Consider the following 19,250-nt stretch of genomic DNA (forward strand, 5'->3'; position numbering starts at 1 on the left):
TGAGCATGATTTTCCATTCCTTCAGTCAATGGAGATTTGCAAACGTTAACCATGTATGTTATCATAATAACACAGAAGCAGAAACTGTTCTGTTGTTATGCCTTTTGGCACTCTTATTTGCATTGTGTTAAAGAAATGTCAACCTATTCCTTTTTAAAAGAAGTTGTCAGAAAGGTCCTGTGCTACACTTGCTGACATGCCCTTAGGCTGTGAACACCTGCTAAGTATTTTCAAACATACAATCAGTATATACATGATAGGATTTTCTTTAATGAACTGTCCTTTTCTCTCTCTCTTTTTAGAATGCCTAACATATGACAAAAATAACAACCTTCCTCAGCGTAGAATCTAATCTGGACTGGTTAGATGTTCGCCACAAGGGACTTAGAAGTATATTTACTGTAACCGTCTAGCTACATGTTAGTGGGTTTTCTTTTCAAAAGCACACAAACATTGCACATTTTCCTCCTTTCAAAAATAACCTGAATGAATTTATTTGCTGAACATGTGCTGAATCCTGCTAAAACCTACAATAGAGCCAAGAGGTTAACTGCAAGCTGGCAAATCTTTGGCATCAGTGTGATCATGTTTATTTATTTATATTTCATAAAAAGTTAGACACCGCTTGATTGTAAATAAATAAGTAAATAAATAAATCTCAAAGTGGTTTACAAAGATAAAGCAGTAAAATCAAGGAACAAAAATACAAACATACGGTACTTTAAAGCATACGAATGTTAAAACAAATTAAAATAAACCCCAGCTTTCCAAATATCTGGATGGGTTTGTTTAAACAGGAATGATTTTAGTAGGAGCTGAAAACAGGAGCACAATGAAAGTGGCTACTCGATTTCAACAGGCACTGCCATATGAAACAATTGAATTCTTACATGTACAGTATTATGTGCTACAAGTATTCTGTGGCACTTGTACTATTACCAATTCCATCAACCGAAGTGGTTGAATGGGCACCTGTGGGGTACAGCATTCTCGTATTAAGACAGCTTAATAGGTTATCTGATTTCGCAAGTTAATGAATACTTAAGAATGGGTCTCAACCGATGCATCTCTGCAGCAGGATTTCTCTTTCGACATTTATAACTCTTTATTCAGAAAGGAAGGAAACGATCAATACATATATTAAAACTAACAATGACTTCTCAAAATGGACTTCGACTGAACTTTTGAGTATCAAATTCCAGGAAATCTGATTTCAGCTGTCAGCTTCTCACAGGTTCCCATCCCTTTCTGTGTACAGACAATGTCAGGACTAGCATAGGCTCCCTGGCCAATACAACCTGAAGTAATTATCTGTGATTAAAAGAGACTATTCAGCTATTTCAAAATCCTATTTAAACTTCCTACTTGGCAACTTCGCACAAAATGTACACGGCCAAATTGAAAATGTTTTATCAGACAAAACAAATCTACATTTGGTATAAAAACATATCTGAACGTATATTTGGAATATGTTTGTGTTTTCCCCCCTCTACAATGCGATTCCTGTAAAAATCCATAGAAATATTATTTTTAAAGAATTCAACATGGGAAAGCCCCATATGTACCTGCTGCTCCTCCAAAGTGGGAACTCTGACGATGGAGGATGCAGTTCTTATTATGGTATCCTGGCTCCAGATAATTTGAGGCTTTAAAGGTCAGTGCCAGCACTTTTAAAATTGAACAGGGTTCAGTAGCCTTTCTCTGCTGACCAAAAGTGAGCTTGATAGACATGCAACGGGTTAGTCTAGCCTCAGCTGTAGTGAAATACTTTCCATCTCTTTTTATTTCCTTCTTATGGTGTTGCAATAGTAGCAAGAATAAGGGCAAATGGTTGGCCGGAATAAACAAAGCCATCCTGTGCCCACTGCCTTGAGTTGCCACACTTTTATCATCCGCATTATTCTGTTCCATCACTTGGTCACATTTATGTGTGACCAATTGTTGTTAGGTCTCTCTTTTTTAAATGATCACCATCATTCACGTAGTGGTTTTTAATTGAAAAAGCTGTTTTGCATTGTTCTTTTTATCTTTACAACTTCCCCATACATTAAATAGTTTTATTCTCATTTTTACGAATTAGGAGCTGAAGCTGAATATAAGCCATCATATGGTCAGGGGTCCCTTTACCTTTTTATGAACCCAAGGCTGCAGGGATTAAAATGTGAGCAGCAACTGGGGAGGTCTCATTTTTATTGCTGTTGCATTTCTTGTTTTACCTGCATCATATTTGTTTAAGTAGGAGATGAAAATGCAAGGCCTGTGGAAAATGTAAGTTATTTAAAATGAAATTGGATCCAGGTAAATCTTTCAGCCCCGTGGTGGCACTGTAGCATTCTCATTAGCTGTCCTTTAATAGCCCTGTACCAAAGTTACCTACCAATGACTGCTTTATGAATTCAAGCCTCCGCAGTCACCTGCCTTTCTCTCTCAGTCACATGACCTTTTTGATGTCAGATCGTGTGATCTCTCTCACTCCACATAAAGAATTCTAATTTTTTTCTCTCAAGGAAGCCAATATTCCATATGCATGGAATTCAGCAGCTGCATTCTGAGCTCAGAATGCTGGTACATGGACATGCAAACACACATGCACATATAACACACCACACTATTTGAACATGGAAGGAGCCACAAAGCAATATGCAGCCCCTGAATAATACACTGCTGAGCCCAATACTCAAATGTACAAAGGAACACTTCAGCAGCTAATATAGTAAACAAACAAGACTGTGATGCAAGGATGCTCAGTTTTGTTTATCTAACTGTCATAATACCATCTAGATAAAGAAGCACATTTCACGAATTCCAGAAGCAGAGCTGGAAGGAATTCCCTTCTGCTAATTTTTGTTACCATCATCGCACATTGCCAGGAAAATGTAGCTGTGGTTTGCCTTGCAGACTGACATGTTTTCTGACGGTGAAATGAAATGCATGTCCAATTATACATTACAAGCAGAGGCAGCTGCGGCTGCAACCCTTGACAAGCTTAGTAAAAGCCAACGGGTCTTCATTTCAATTAAGTACGCTTAAGATTGTTTGTTTGTTTATTTATTTATTTATTTGGCATACCACTCTTTATCCATAGATCTCAAGGTGGTTCAAAACAATTGAATGTTGGAGAAACAAAACCAAAAAAATGAGCTTTTATCTAAATTTCCCCTTGCTGGCAAATACTACACAGGTAGCATTAAACAGCCCCTCCAGGTGTCCCTATTCTCAAGGGACACTCCCAGATTTATAGAGGTTGTCCCGATTTCTGATTTGACCCCGGAATGTCCTGCTTTTCCTTAGGATGTCCCTATTTTCATCAAAGAAATGGTGGAGGGTATGGAAATATGCAATAAAGATAAGAAGATAAGTAACTATGCAGTCTTTAGAAGACATCTGAAGGCCACTGGCAGACGAAGGAGGGGAGAGGGCAGCGGTCCGCACCGAGTGTTATCCCTGGCGGGGTGCCATTGCAGCCACCCCCCAGGACACGTGCCAGCCATGTCCCCTCCTGTTCTCCGCTCCCAGTGCTGGAGCATGTAGCTCCATCACTGCTGAAGGCAGCCCTGTCAAGGGAAGCTTTTTTAAAAAATGTTTAATGTTTTATTATGTTTTTATGTATGTGGGAAGCTGCCCAGAGTGGCTGGGACAACCCAGTCAGATGGACAGGGTATAAATAATAAAATTATTGTTGCTTTTGTTGTTGAATAGGACGCCCCTATTTTCATCAGAGAAATGTTGGAGGGTATGCATTAAAAGAGCTATCAGGCTTAACTAGATAACCTAAAAATTATTGTCTGGACATTTGGATTTCACAAATACACATACCATTCAGTTTAACCCAGTGCTCAGATTACAGGTGGGGGGGGGGGAGTGGCTGGCCCCAGCACCCTATTTTTTGTGATGCCCTCGCTCAGAGACTGAAGAGGGGCTTGATTTGGCTAAAATATAGGGGCGAGTAAAGCAGCCTCCTGTCAAAACACATCCCCTTTAGAGGCCTCAGCCAATCCACAGCATCAATACCACCTGTGAGGAAAGGAAATAAAGTCTGGTGGGAGGGGGAAGCAAATGCCCCCCCCCAGCCTTATATTTAAAATCGTAATTTGGCATTTCACATGGGAATCCCTAAATTTCCATTTATACAGTAATTCGAGCACAAATCACATTACTGCTCTGCAATGTTAAAAACAAAACAGTGACAACAGCTTCACCCAGACTGAGGATCCCAAGCATGCTCTACCCCAGGCATAGGCAAACTCGGCCCTCCAGATGTTCTGAGACTACAATTCCCATCATCCCTGACCACTGGTCCTGTTAGCTAGGGGTGATGGGAGTTGTAGTCCCAAAACACCTGGAGGGCTGAGTTTACCTTTGCCTGCTCTACCTGGACCAAGTCCAAGGAGCTCTGTAGGATCAAGGAAGGTTACAGGTAACACCCATAAGGTGTGTCCAGAATTTTCTTTCAGGAGAAATGCAAAGTGCACCTGCCAGTTTACCGGACTGGTGAATGCAATGAAGCATAGACACGTGGAGAGATAAGACACTGAAGGAAACATCAAAGAAAGCTCTTTTTTAAAAAAAAATCCACCTTCTTTCCTGTTGCCACCAGAAAACAAAGATAGGAGCCAACTACTAAGGTCCCCTCCAAAGTTGATGGGGATTGCCATTCGATTGGTGTGCATGCACAGCAACATGTGATCGTTTATGCAGGGTGGGGCTTACCTGGACCCCTCCCCATATTTTATTCAAGTTGGCACCCCTGATATCCTGTATATCACCAGATAGCGTTGTCTGTACAGCACAGAATCCTAGAAATGCAAAGTTGGAAGGGACCCTGACAATCATCACCCCTGCAATGCTGTCACATCTGAGGATCAACCTTGGCGTTATCAGCACCATAATCTCAGAGTTGCGAGTTCGGGTCCCACGTTGGGCAAAAGATTCCTTGCATTGCAGGAGGTTGGACTAGAGGACCCTCGTGGTCCCTTCCGACTGTACAATCCTATGATTTGGGGTGTGTGTGTGTGTGTGTGTTGCCCCTTAAACTCTCCTCACCTAGATCAGAAGCAACGGTTCAGCTCAGGCCTAGGGAAAGCTTGCCCACGCTTGACTTCCTCGTCGTATCGCTTTCTTATTACGGGGCAAAGCCGATCGCGTTCAAAACACAAAAGCACAGATGGTCCGACGGCAAACAGCATCCTTGCCACCTGCGAGGGAGGGAAGGAAACGAAAAGGGCTGGTGCGGGAGGGGGGGGGAGTAGGGAGGAGAGCCCACGCGCCCCAGCCTGAGATTTAAAAGCATTTAATCCCTCAAGAACGGATTAAGAATAAAATATCATAATAATAATGCGATACTGAGGCACAGAGCATCCATTCACCCACCAAAGACGACGACGACGACGAGGAGGAGGAGACGCGAGAGGAAGGAGGCGGGAGCTGCGCGCTTGGCGCCCCCTTGAAGGTCGTTTGGCATCTTCCATTCATTCCGTCTCGCGCATCGCCACGCCGCCTCAGAAACAATCGCTTGGCTTTAAAAAAAATTAAATTAAATTAAAAAGGAGAAAAATTCTCTTCCTCTGTGAGCTCGCAAACGTCACCCCTTCTTTGCAACTGGTCGACAAGAGCCCGAGAGCGAGCGAGGGAGAGCCAGGTCTTCTAACAAAGGAGAGAGGACCCCCCCCCCCAACGAAGGCGGGGCGCGGGAGAAACACCTCAGCTCGGGCTTCTTTTTTTCGTGAAGACGGAGGGGGGAAAGGAGGGGTCGGCCGCATTCACAGGTACGGAGTTTGGGGAGGGGGTGGCAGAGAGCTAGCCTCGTGTCCCCTCTCTCTCCCTCACCTCAGCCATTCACCCTCGGAAGGACACATGGCCGGGGACAGGAGAGAGAGAGCAGCTTTCTAGCTGGCGCATGTTGGGCGTAGGTGCCTGGCCAAAGAGGTTTGGGGCTCCTGGGCGCCTGAGGGAAAGGCTCGCGCCTGAGGGAAATGGCGAGAAGAGGCGCCTCGTTGCGGCCCAGGAGCCGCGTGTAGCCGCATGGCGAGGGGGGTCCCCGCCCCAGCCAGCTCCCTTTCTTCCCGCCTTCGCTTCTCGGGCTGGCAGGCATTCTTCTCCCGGACAAGTACCGGCTGCGAAAAAAGACCCGCACGTTTTGGCCTCTCTTTTCTTTCTCCATTATGGGTAGGGGGGGGGGGGAAGGCGCGTAGGAAGCGAATGCGCGTGTGACTCATGCGTCGCACTTATTTCCACCTCTCTGAGATGGGGTGGGGGGGGGACCCACCGTAAATATATATATATGCGCTAAATGAGACCCTAATGAAACAGTTTTAGCAGACATAGGTCACTGTTCAGGCTGAGGCACGTATCACGTTGCTAGAGTGTAGTCCTAATAAAAAGAAGCGGGCTTGCTCCAATATATGTATAAACGGATTTGACGGCTGGCACAACCTTGACACGGGGAAAGAAGGGGAGCGATCAGGGAGAGTGGAATTCGTCTTTGTCCTCCTCACTTTACAAAAGGTTCCACCTGGAATGGTCCCTTCTTTTCTTCCAGAAGCCCCGCCCCCCCAGTTTATTTATTTATTTATTTTAAATGGAATTGGGTTTCTGAATTGCTGGCAAGCTAAAGCTGATACTCTTGAAAGCCCAAAATAGGGATGTTGGTGGACCCGAAACCAAAAGAGGGACACTTTTTAAATGACACATGGGAACTTTTTGAATGGAACATATTGTCACTGATCTTCTTTTATCTCTTTTTTAAGGCAGTTGACTTTTCGGCTGCTTAGGTACATTTGCTGTGGGTGTATTTATTAACGCTTCAATGCATTGCCCTTTTCACCACAAAAAAGACTTTGTCCCAACCTTGCCTGTGGCCCACTCAGGTCTAAAATCATGCATGCCCTTAATAAAGATGTTGTTGCTTTCACAGGAAATTCAAATTTGCCGTTTTTTTTTTTTTTTTAGAGCCAGTAGTTTCACCCCACTCCACTCCACCCCTTTAAAGCTCCACTGGAACATTTTTGTGCCTTTTTCTTTTTAAGATAACATACATCTGTGCAAAATTAAAATGCTGCTCTGCTCTGACTGATTCTGTAGGATCTCTGCTGGGTATTCAAGAGGGATGCTACAGATTACTTTGGAATTAATTATCAATTTCTTACGTCACTTGGCTGTATTGTAGTCCTTGTGCACCGCTTGGAGACTGGAAGTTAAGCGGTTTATAATTCGTTCAAATAAGTAACCGCTTCACTGGGGAGTACAAGGTTATGCTAGGAATGCAGGCCTGGTTCCATCCTGCATCTGTATAGAGCTGGCATCTTTTCCAAGTCTTGGTTTCTCTCCTAGAGAGCCTTTTTTCTCTGTTCTTTTCTCTGTCTCTTGTGGTTAGCGCCTTTGCTTATTTTAATCACACACCATCAGTGTCCTTTCTGCCATAAGCCATTTGTTCACAAAGCAGAGTTGTCATACAACCTGTTGCTATCTCTGATTGCCTTCACAGGCAGAGTGGGGAGTAAAGGTTGTAAATGCAGAAATACTGGGTGATGTCCAATGAATTCCTAGAGTAGGTCCATTGGTTACAGTGGGTCTGCTTTGAGTGCGACTAAACATTGTGTAGCGCCTCTTATAATCACCATATTCATTAGTATTATTAGCTTAAATTCAAGACAGAGTTAAACTTGCTGAAATGCACTGAAATCGGTGGAGTTAAGTAAGTCTCCTGATTCTGTGTTGGATTTAGGCTATTAATATTATGATTATTGGCGTCATTGTCTTCAGCCTGCTTAAACATGCCAGATTATAATTTGATTATCCTGCCTCCCACTGGTCTCCTTCTGCTCCTTTTATATAGCCATTTTAGTCAGGCCTCTTTTATCCTTGAAAATAGTTGCATCTTTTATGGTGGATTTCACCTTCCCCTGCCTGATTCATTTCAAAAAGAATGCTGAATTTATCATTTATATTTATTTGTGTGGTGCAGTGGTTAGAGAGTGTTGGACTATGACCTGTGAGACCAGGATTCAAATCCTGGAACAGCCCCTGTGCCTGCAGATGTAGTAAACTGGGCTTACCAGATTCTGAAATACCTTCTAAAGATTACCCCCACCACCTACAACACAATGAAACCCAGAGTCTAAAGCAGGGGCCCCCAAACTAAGGTCCGAGGGCCGGATAAGGCCCGAGGGACTTGTTTATCTGGCCTGCGGCGACCCCCGCCACCCGCTGCTGCTGCCCGCACTTACCGGCGCTGCGCTGCGCGGCTGCCCACTTCTGGATTGGAGGAGCACCGGAAATAGCTTGTGCGCATGCGCAAGCATTATTTCTGGTGCACATCCGGGTCAGAGGAGGCCTGTGCACATGAGCACAAGCTATTTCCGGTGCTCCTCCGACCCGGAAGTGCGCCGGAAATAGCGTTTGCTGACCCCTGGTCTAAAGTTAATTTAACTGCTCCATTGCTCATATCTATCCTGCCTGAATATCTTTGGTGAAATAAAGGCAAGTTATAAATACAGTATAATAAAATGCTCTTAATGATGCCCTGTTGGACTCTTTAGGAGAGGGGCTTAGCTACTAAACTTTACATCAGCTTGCTAACACTGAAAACTGAACTTTGATAATGAAACAAAATAGAAAATTCTTTCCAGTAGCACCTTAGAGACCAACTGAGTTTGTTCTTGGTATGAGCTTTCGTGTGCATGCACACTTCTTCAGATACTTTTGATAATGAAGTAAACGTAAAGGGACCCCTGACCATCAGGTCCAGTCGTGTCCGACTCTGGGGTTGCAGCGCTCATCTCGCTCTATAGGCCGAGGGAGACGCCGTTTGTCCGCAGACAGCTTCCCGCTGGAGCGGTCCCTATTTATCTACTTGAACTTTGACGTGCTTTCGAACTGCTAGGTGGGCAGGAGCTGGGACCGAGCAACGGGGAGCTCACCCCGTGGCAGGGATTTGAACCACCAACCTTCTGATCAGCAAGCCCTAGGCTCTGTGGTTTAACCCACAGCGCCACCTGGGTCCCTCGATAGTGAAGTAGTGGATGGGAAATGGCTGTTCAGTTGAAATCCACCACCAGAAATCCCCCAACAAGCTTTTCTTAGAACGGAAGGGTAATTTTCATAATGCTACTCGATGCCACATAGTTTATCTCATTTATTTATTTATTTATTTTTAAAAGACATTTGTGTGCGTACAGAGAAGAACATGCCAATCCACAATGTGGCTTTCAAGTCTCCTCCATTCCACAACATTTCTCCCTTCTCCCACTACATTGTTGTGATCAGAGATAAGAATGGTGAGGACATCTTAATATCCTCTTTTTGCTATCGTTTTCTCTCACTCTTAATAGCTCAGGCCTAAATAAATGTGGGCTTTAAACCACAAATTGGGCAAGAAAAAAAGATATTTAAAGCAATCTTCAATTGACTCTATGCTGTATAAATAGCCCTTTAGTCCATATATTTAATGTTCTGAATCAAAGAATGAATAGAATTTAGGAGGCCGATGAGCTAGAGGTGCATGTGGTCTAAAGTCCTAGCATTATGGAAGAATTTTAATATCCTACATGATGATCTTAATAATGCATTTTAAGAGACTTGAATGAAACACAGTTTGTTTGGATAGCTAAACTTCTTTACAGTAGCAATTCTCAAGCCTGAATTAGCTTTACATTTTGAGGTGATGTAGCGAGGGTTTTATATTTGTTTACTGTATGTGTTTTAAATGTTTTGATACTTTTTTTAAAAAAAAGATACTTATATTTTTGTCAGCTACCACATGCAAATCATTGCTGGCTACTTCGTAGAATGCTCCTTTTAGAATAAAATAATAATAAAATATGTCAGTTTTGCAAAAAAAACAAAAAACAAACCCAAGAACAGGACCAGAGAAATCGCATGTGAGCTGATAAAGAGGATGTTAATGAACATGAATATACATACTGGTAATATTCAGTACACTTCCAACAACCAGTGCAGAATTAATTGCTTTTTAATATGTGTGTTCTGCCTTTGTGATCTTCCCACCCCATGCCTGCACCTGGTCCCCCGGTCCCCCCCCCCCGTTCTATTTTAAATGTTAGGCTGTAATCCTGTAGCCAGTTTCCTGGGCGTAAAGCCTGCTAAACTCAGTTCGACTACATCTGAGTAGTCATGCATGGGACTGCACTGTTAGTGGTGTGTTGATTTGATATAGCACAGCAATTTGTTTTAGTTTGTAGCTGCATGCTGGCATTTGTAATCACAGTGGTTTCTCATGGTTATGCTGAGTTATCAGCACAGGGATGAATTTAGGAGCAACAGACCTACCTGGGGCAGCAGACTTCGGTCCCACAGGTCTCAGAGGGCACCTCTCCTGGGCTGGCTACTCATCTCTCCAGTCAACAAGCAAAGCAAATAGTTCACCATTACTGTTGACAAGCGGCCAGTGTTGCATTTATGTTTGTTTATGTTTGTTTAATTTGTGGGGAACATTACGCCACCACTACTCATTCGGTGACGTACTTATGACTGTGAGTGATTGTGATCCAGACTCATGCATGCAGATTTATAGTCTTCTATGGCAAGCAAACTCTATGCGTCAAAGTTATTAAATCTCTGCACATACAATAAAAAATAAGGTATTCAGAAATGGAGCAAATATATGCAGGGAGCACTACTTATGAGTCTTGTTCCTGATCCTTGGTTGAGGGCTCCATGCCTGGTTGGGTACACTGAAGACCCTGTCCCACCAGCAGGCAAACCCTTCTCATCCTTGCTTTTCCCTTGAGCTGCAAATTGGCGCTGGGGACAAGATGGATGAACAGTCACAGAAGACTTCCTCGCAGGAGTACAACTTCATGGTTCAGTGTGGAGTTGGGCTTGGTGTTAGCACAGAGTGCTTAATAAGCACACAAAAGGCTTCTTCTGTGTTTGGCTGACAGAGAAGGTTTTTTCCCCAGAGGTTAGAAAAATTAGCAACATCATATATATATTTAGTTCAATCTTCCCCTTTCCCAAGCCTGGCTAAGAGAAGTTGCAAAGGAGAAATATGAGCTTGAATCGATTTGCATTTTCACATGCACCTTGATGGTGCATGTGATTTGCCCAAAGCTAAATGCAAGTGAGAGCAGTCAGATTTGAGTTTAATGATTCCTGATCTATTTATCAACCTGGTAGCAGGAAACCAGTTTCTGAACATGTGCAGTGTTGGTTTGTTGGAACTCTCTTTAAAAACAAACAAACAGTTGAATAGAACATCCTGTTTATGTCTCCAAATGGAGTGTGTGTGTGGCCCAGGGGTGGGTGGGAGAAGTAGGGTTGCAGTAGCAGGCCAGGTCTTTGACATTTACACATTCAATGTACCCTATCTGTGTAAAATGAAAGCCCACACCTGTCAGAAAATTCTCTTTTCTGTTTTGCAGTCTTTTTCAAACTTAGAAAACATACCCTTTCTGCATATATGCAGTAGTATGGCTAATAGGTGGTTCGTCAGTGGCAGTGTTCAAAATTAGCCAGGCACATTTTGCACCCTGCTATCGGTCACTTGCAACCAAGGGAAGCTGCCTGGGCCTAACATCTCCACCATCTGGAAGTGCATGCCTGGGGATCTTTGGAACTCGGCTGTTTTCACACACTAATACCACATCCTGTCGTAGAATTTCTATCCGTTGTATGTTATCTGCACAATCAGAATGAATTTCAGGAACCAAAATGCTTTTTCTGTGCAGCCTGAGCAGGAGCAAGCAGTAAACAATGTTACAGTTAATTGCTGTAGCTTGTCTTCATTTACCCCACCCCACTGTCCTGCTCATGGTTGCGAAGAATATTCCTAAATTATGAATGGACTGTGTCACCATTAAGAAAAAGAGGTCGGAACAGGCCAATAGATATGTGGACAGTCCCTGGATAAAGTGGCTTTTCTTATTTAAGTTCTCAGAAGTTCTTAACCCAGCTTAAGGTTGTCATCTGAACTAGCCAGATGTTTTACTGATACTCAATTACTGTACAGGCTGTCCATCATTTGAAAAATAAGACTTTAGAGCCGTCTTGCCCCAAAATGGCAACATTCCGTTTTGGCGACTGTAACCTTGTTTTATGGAGCCATTTGGTGCCTAGCGGCGCGGTGTCTAAACCATTGAGCCTAGGGCTTGCCGATCCGAAGGCCTGTCGTTCAAATCCCCACGACGGGGTGAGCTCCCATTGTTCGGTCCCAGCTCCTGCCAACCTAGCAGTTCGAAAGCACGTCAAAGTTCAAGTAGATAAATAAGTACTACTCCGGTGGGAAGGTAAATGGTGTTTCCGTGCACTGCTCTGGCTTCACCAGAAGCGGCTTAGTCATGCTGGCCACGTGACCCGGAAAAACTGCGGACAAATGTCGGCTCCCTTGGCCAGTAAAGCGAGATGAGCACCGCAACCCCAGAGTTGTTCGTGACTGGACTTAACTGTCAGGGGTCCTTTACCTTTTTTACCTTATATCTCTTAAGTTTCTAACAATGATCAGTAGCGTAGTAATGGAAGCATTAATATGCCTAATTTAGGGTTGCCATATTTCAATATTTCAAATTCGGACACAAAACTTGTTGAGCTTTTTTTGGGGGGGGGCAAAATTATGGAGACTCTTCCCCTTCATCCATACTTCTAAAATGGCAATTACAGCATGTTCAAGGCAGTGTTAGAAACTCAGATATATATGGTAAGCTAATCATTTACAGTGGAACCCCGGGTTATGCACGCGATCCGTTCCGGGTTGCCGTGCGTAACCCAGGAGTGCGTAACTCGAACGCACATTAAAAAAAACCCCTGAAAACCCGAAAGTCACGTCATTTGAGCACTTCTGCACATGCACGAAGTGCGCAGAAGCATTCTGTGCATCTGGCGGACACGCGCACTCCCATGTGCTCCAGAAAACACTTCTGGGGGGCAGGAGTGCGTATCCCAAACGTACGCAACATGGAGCGTATGCAACATGAGGTATGACTATATATCTGAGGAAGAAGCCTACAAAGAAATAGAAGTGCCGAAAGGGTCAGTGCTGGATTTATTTCTGAATATGTTTGCTATTTCCTCAGTGAAGCTTTATTTGCTTTAAAGAAAAGGATAGTATTATCCACTCAGAGGAGAAGTACTTAGATCAGGCATAGGCAACCTTCAGCTCTCCAGATGTTTTGGCCTACAACTCCCATGATCCCTAGCTAACAGGACCAGTGGTCAGGGATGATGGGAATTGTAGTCTGAAACATCTGGAGAGCCGAAGGTTGCCTATGCCTGACTTAGATGGTTAAACAGTTGTAATAAGCTTTCACTTAACTTACATTCATGTTTTGAGATCACAACCCATTTGAAGACTTCCCTCCTTTTCTTTCTTTTAAAAAAGCGGGTTATATTTAACATTCCTTATCGAGCCTGCCTGTTAACATTCAATGTGTTACAAGCAACTGTGGTTTTTAAAAAATCTTTTTTCCTGTTGCTGAACTTTATCTTCTAGAAATTATCACCTGTGATAACTTGCTTCCTTTCTAGTTCTTGACATGTGTTTTGTTTGAAAGGGCCGGTTTTTAGAGTTGCCGTGGAACTTAATATCTTATGCTCATAATTCCATAGTCTGTCCTCCTGGTCCTAGTCCTCTTCTTTTAAAAGGTGAGGCTAGGGAGAGGAGGGAACACAAAAGATATCACATGGCAGTCTTTACATAAAGGAAGCAGTTTATGTGAAACCAGAGCTCTAGGTCTGAAGGCACATAAATGAGCCTCTAGCAAGATCAGCCTGCCTATGAACAGAAAGAGGAATCCAATTTCAGCCTGTAAGCAAATTGTTGACTTCTATGGCTGAAGCTAGTACCCTCTAAAGCCCAGCTTTAAAATCTACCTGAACTCAGGTGGAAACAGTCCAAAGGAATGGAGGCTGAAAGTCTTCTTTTTTTAAAGAAAGTAATTTTAAGAGACCCCATAAGGGTCAGTGTAGGGTACCAGTTAGAGTGCTGGACTAGGACCTGTGAGACCAGGGTTCGAGTCCCCACACTGCCATGAAGCTCACAGGGTGACCTTGGGCCAATCACTGTATCTCAGCCTAACTTACCGGTACTTCATAGAGTTGTGGGGATAAAATGAGGAGGGGAGAACCACATACACCACTTTGATCCTCTTGGAGAAAAAGTGGAATATAAATGCAATAAATAAATAACACCTCCAAAATACCTGTCCTCACACTTTTAATAACCTTATTAAAAAGTTTTTTTTCTCATTCATCACGTTTCCCACAAAAATAAGATGAACATTTAATAAGTGATGCTCGCTAATAGTATTATCACTAATTAGTGCACATTTTAACTGTACAATAGTTGCTGCCATCATTACTACTACTACAAGTGGTGCCCCACTAGACGAATGCCTCACTAGACGAAAAACTCGCTAGACGAACAGCATTCATCTAGCGGAAGCTGCAAGACGAAAAAGTCAATGGGGCTGCTTCGCAAAACGAAAAATTTTCATCTTTTTTTTCGTTTAGCGGAGCGCGGCTGTCATTGCTGCTTCGCTAGACGAAAAAACCGCTAGACGAAAAAATTCGTAGAACGAATTTTTTTCATCCAGCGGGGCACCACTGTACTTTCTTTCTTTCTTTCTTCTGTGCCAATCAGTCGTAGCCAAGTCAGATTGTCTCCCATGAATATAGTGTGTCCGTAAGTGACTGTGGAGGCCAATTCTGGATCTGCACATCCTTCCACAGTGGGGACATAGGTTTCCGGGTGGGAGTTGCTCACGGCGAGATTTTGCCAAATGTGCCTTCCTCTTAGCTTGTGTCTCCCTTTTGTCCTGAGTTTGTGCTTCTCCTAAGTCCATGATGCCTTTGGTCAAGGCTGTTCTCCAACTGGAGCGCTCGCAGGCCAGTGATTCCCAGTTGTCAGTGTTTTATACTACATACTGAATTTATTGGCTACTTTCTCCAGGTTTGATGTACTTTTAAAACATAGGTTTTAAAAATGGGCAGCTGGAACTGCTTTAGAAATGGTAACAAAGTTATAATTTTAAAGAATACTTGTAGAAACAAGATTTTCCCTTCCCTATGAAACAACATTCCATTGGGAGGCCAAAATGTCTAGGGCAGGTGGCAGGCTTCAATCATGTCCCAGCCCTTTTCTGTGGACAGAAATGGCAAAGCCACTATGAGTGGAATTATCCACCCAAGCTTTCATTATCTGGAAACTATAAAACAGGCCTTTACAGCATTGACCAGTTAGGTCAAATGTAATCCTCAGACAGATATTGTAACCTGCCAGCTGCTAGGCAGTCCCCCTGTTCTTACATTACCTGGCAGGCAGCGATACCCCAGTGGACTGTCACACATAGCCGGTACTCAGCTTGGTGAGTTGCAATCATCACAACGACCCTCTGATATAGCTCCTCTGCTTTGCGGATCTGCATGGATCAGAGGTGACTGTTTGTAGGGGGGGGTGGCCACACCCACTTCTGACATGTGACCACTGGATGTTTGGCCAAGGATTAATGTGGCCCTTAGGCCAAATAAGGTTTCGCCACCCCTGCTTTACACTGTTGATGGGATTTTTAATCTCTTTACCTTCTCCCTGCACAATTGTCTTCTTTCTAAAGGATTATTCACATAGGACTTTTGTCCATGCTAATATGCAGCCTGGCACCACTCCAGGTAACTAGTTTGTAGAGTAAATGGTGGCCCTGGACTATCAGCATTAAACAGCAGGTGCAGTCAGTCCAGGAAAAATGCATGATGGTGTTACATATGCAACTGCATCCAGAGGAACTGCATTCGTTGTATTGGGACTGGAGAGACATGGGTTAAAATTCCCACACGGCTATAAATCTTACCAGGTGGCCTTGAAACAGTCTCTTATCTCTCAACCGAAAAGAGTTATTTTGAGGAGGAGATGTGGGAGAGAAGCATGGCAGCTGCCACAAAAAGGGCATGGTGTAAATGTAATTATTAGTTGTTAAGAGTGCAAGCATTGATAAAGTTTTTTTTCCACCTCATACAACCTGCAATAATATTTAATTTCATAATTTCGCATTCTTCTCAAAGTATGTACACATGGGAGTAGAACGCTTTGCGTGCCGAACATCAACCTTGATTATACATTGTGCAAAATTAAATACATCTAAATGGGGAGGAAGAATCTCACTTAATCTTTCCCAAAGTTCTCAGGCTGCTATTTGTCTGCTGATGGTAGAAATATACAAATGCCATTTAGAGCATTCAGATCACTATTCCCAGAGAAAGTCCTAGCACCAAGGTGTGTGTGAGAGAGAGAGAGAGAAAGAGAGAGAGGGAGAGAGACTTGAGAGGTTATTGTTCATTTTATTATTCTGACTTTGAATTTTTCTTTTCTTTTCTTTTTTCAGGTTTTCAGGCTCACATTACAGGTGCTACTGATCTCTAAAGACCAGGCAGGCTTCAGAATAAGTTCACTAAATCAAGATGCCTTTCAAAGCAGGCCTAGAATTAACCGAAATGCAGAATATGACAGTTCCTGAGGATGATAACATCAGCAACGACTCCAATGATTTCACAGAAGTAGAAAATGGCCAGATGAATAGGTGAGTAGTTTTCCACTGCCCCAGATTTACCGTGTGAAAACACGCTGTTTAAAAACAGTGTTTCTGACTTGAAACACAGCTCATGAATGATTCATCACTGAGTCATGTTCCATTTGAGAATGTGATTTGAATTTCATACCCAGCCTCTGTTGGGCATTGGCAGTAAAAACATAGTGTACTAATTTATCCAGCCTTTAAATGCTGGCATATTTAATACAAATGTATAGAGTGCTGTGTAACCAACCAACCCCACAACTCAGGCTAGTCATTCAAAGCACAGCACAAAGTAAAAAGAAAAAGCAACAACATTCAACATTACACATGATCTTAGATGTTTCTGGGTCTTTGACTACTTTTCAGTATCCAAAATAGTGGCTAAATTGGTTCCAAACTAAAAGACGGTTCAGATGATCCATTTTTCTTAGGTTTGGAGCATAATGTAAAAGAGTAAACTTCCCTGTTGTGCAGGATTCTTCATTAATTTGGTTTACACTGAGATATGGGCATCTTCAAAACAAGATTATTTATTATTATTGCATATTGCACCAAGCACCAGTTTTTCTGCTGCTGAATTTGTTGCAGCATGCTTTCTTAAATAAACATGCTTGAAAGTTCGAAAATCTCATGTAGGCCAACTTGGTGGAAGAATGCTAGATCAAGGATAACCTACCTGCTTTTGACAGTACATTGCACAATCTCCTGTTCTGAAGCAAAATTACTTGGACCCTGTATACATGTTCACGAGGACCATGCAAAAAAACACTCCTGGGACTGCACCTCTTCAGAACACAGGTGAGAGGGTTGCTTAATTCACAGCACTGATTTTCACTTCTAAAGCCCTTCACAGTTTTGGACCAAGTTACCGATAGAACCTCCTGTCTTGGTATGTGCCTACCTCCCCAGACATGTTTGCCTGGCTCCTATTTTATTGCCAGGCAAATACGCTTCTAATTTTCCCAAGCTTTTTAGATACAGTTTCAATCCTACTGCCTGTTTGATGCTCTCTTTTTTTGCAACGTTGTGGCCTTCAGCTTAATTGCGTATGCATATTTTGTATGCACATTTTAATTGTTCTAGTATTTTTGTAAACCACGCGGCAAATAAGACTGAACCCTAACCCTACCACTGCCAAAAGAAGAAGAAGCTCAGCTCATAGAAAACTAGCATATAAGAAAGAAAGGTTATAGACCAGGCTTCTCTTAGCTGAGCTAGTTTTGTTTTCTTTGCACTGTATAGCCTGTGTGTGTTTACAAATACAGACATACACAAAGAGTAGAGCATTCAGCATGTATTTCTCTACCTGCATTCTGAAGTGATACAGTCCCAGGAGCTCTTGAGCAGTTTATTACGTTTGAGGCTAGCAGACCAAGAGCTAAATAGGTCAAATCCTTCTCAGGTCCATTTTGAGTCAGGATATAAAAGCTCTGTTTTCAATATACGCACATACATTTTCACCATGCCTTGCTGTTTGAATGGCTTGATTAGCTGTTACAAATGTTGTTAGCTTATTCTAGCAAATAAGAAATAAATAAAAGCTTTGCTGACTGTTGCAACCTCAGATCTCATATGTGCACCTAATATAAGCTGTGTGAATGCAGTATCTTTGCTAAATTGCTTTAGATGGAGAAATGTAGAATTAAGAAATAAAAATGTATCAAATTTTATGAAATGCCGTGTTTTTAGCAATCTGAAGAATGCAATATTTCAAACTGTAATGTTTTCATTAGTTCAAGTTGCTTGTTCATATATTTTATGGCCCTAATCCAGCAAAAGTTTGTTATAACTGAGGCTGCAATCCTATGTACACTTCCCTGGGAGTAAGGCTGATTAAACACAGTGGCCTGATTGCTTCTGAGTAGCTATGTACAGGAACGTAACTTCACTGTGCAATCATAAAGACTGTTTGATGAAGGAATAACCCAGTAAGTTTTATTGAAACTAATGGAAGAAGTTAGCTGTGACTAATTAAAACACCATTGTTTTCAGATTTATTTGCATGGAGGCCATGGTGTTTAATATGGCCCAGTTAAACTTGTCACACATGCATGTCTACTTAGAGATAAGTCCTGCTGAGCTTAGTGCACATAGAATTGCAGCCTTTAAGTCCCACTAATTTCGCTAGAGAAGCGAAACTTGTGCTTCTTCCATTGAAATAAATGGACCTTTTATGTCCTTGCTTTTGGTTTTTCTGTTCTCAAGGACTGGATCCAGATTTGACCATGCTTAGAGTAGATCCATAAAATCAATGAGACTTGAATTAGTAAATCCCATGTACTTACTGTAGCTGGATCAAACGACAAATATGTATGACATGAGCAACATAAATCCTGGTGGCAAACACTCTAACATTACATAAATATATTCAGTATAAAAGTATAGATAAATTTTAAAAATAATGAAAAACAAGATTTACAGTGCAGCCCACAAATGTATTTTTAATGCCTATAACTGGATCACACTGAAACCACATCTCATCCAGCATTTGATTTCCAGCTGTAGCTAGCCTTGGTTCACAAGCACAATGAATTGCATTAGCAAGCAGGTGAACAGGGAGTTCATGGACTATCCTAGGGGTTTGTTCCATCCATGTTTGCCCTCCTTATGGTCTTCTTGCAAGCATCTGACTGGCCACTGGTGAAACAGGATGCTGGACTTGATAGACCTTTGGTAATGCCACCTTTGAAAATGGAGGCTCTGTCCAGCTCTATGGCTAATGGCACTCAGTAC

At 42.6% G+C, this 19,250-nt stretch overlaps 1 protein-coding gene across 1 annotated transcript in view; it reads left to right on the plus strand.

Moving 5' to 3' along the window:
• The first annotated feature begins 5,682 nt into the window (after nt 1-5,682).
• Nucleotides 5,683-19,250, plus strand: part of SLC38A1 (solute carrier family 38 member 1) — a 40,317-nt gene continuing 26,749 nt past the window's right edge. The window contains exons 1-2 of the mRNA XM_033161572.1: nt 5,683-5,765; nt 16,329-16,523. Coding sequence (XP_033017463.1) covers nt 16,405-16,523 — 119 coding nt within the window. The 5' untranslated portion in view covers nt 5,683-5,765; nt 16,329-16,404. The remainder of the gene's footprint in view (nt 5,766-16,328; nt 16,524-19,250) is intronic.

Source organism: Lacerta agilis, chromosome 10, assembly GCF_009819535.1.
Source record: "Lacerta agilis isolate rLacAgi1 chromosome 10, rLacAgi1.pri, whole genome shotgun sequence".
Classification (NCBI taxonomy): domain Eukaryota; kingdom Metazoa; phylum Chordata; class Lepidosauria; order Squamata; family Lacertidae; genus Lacerta; species Lacerta agilis.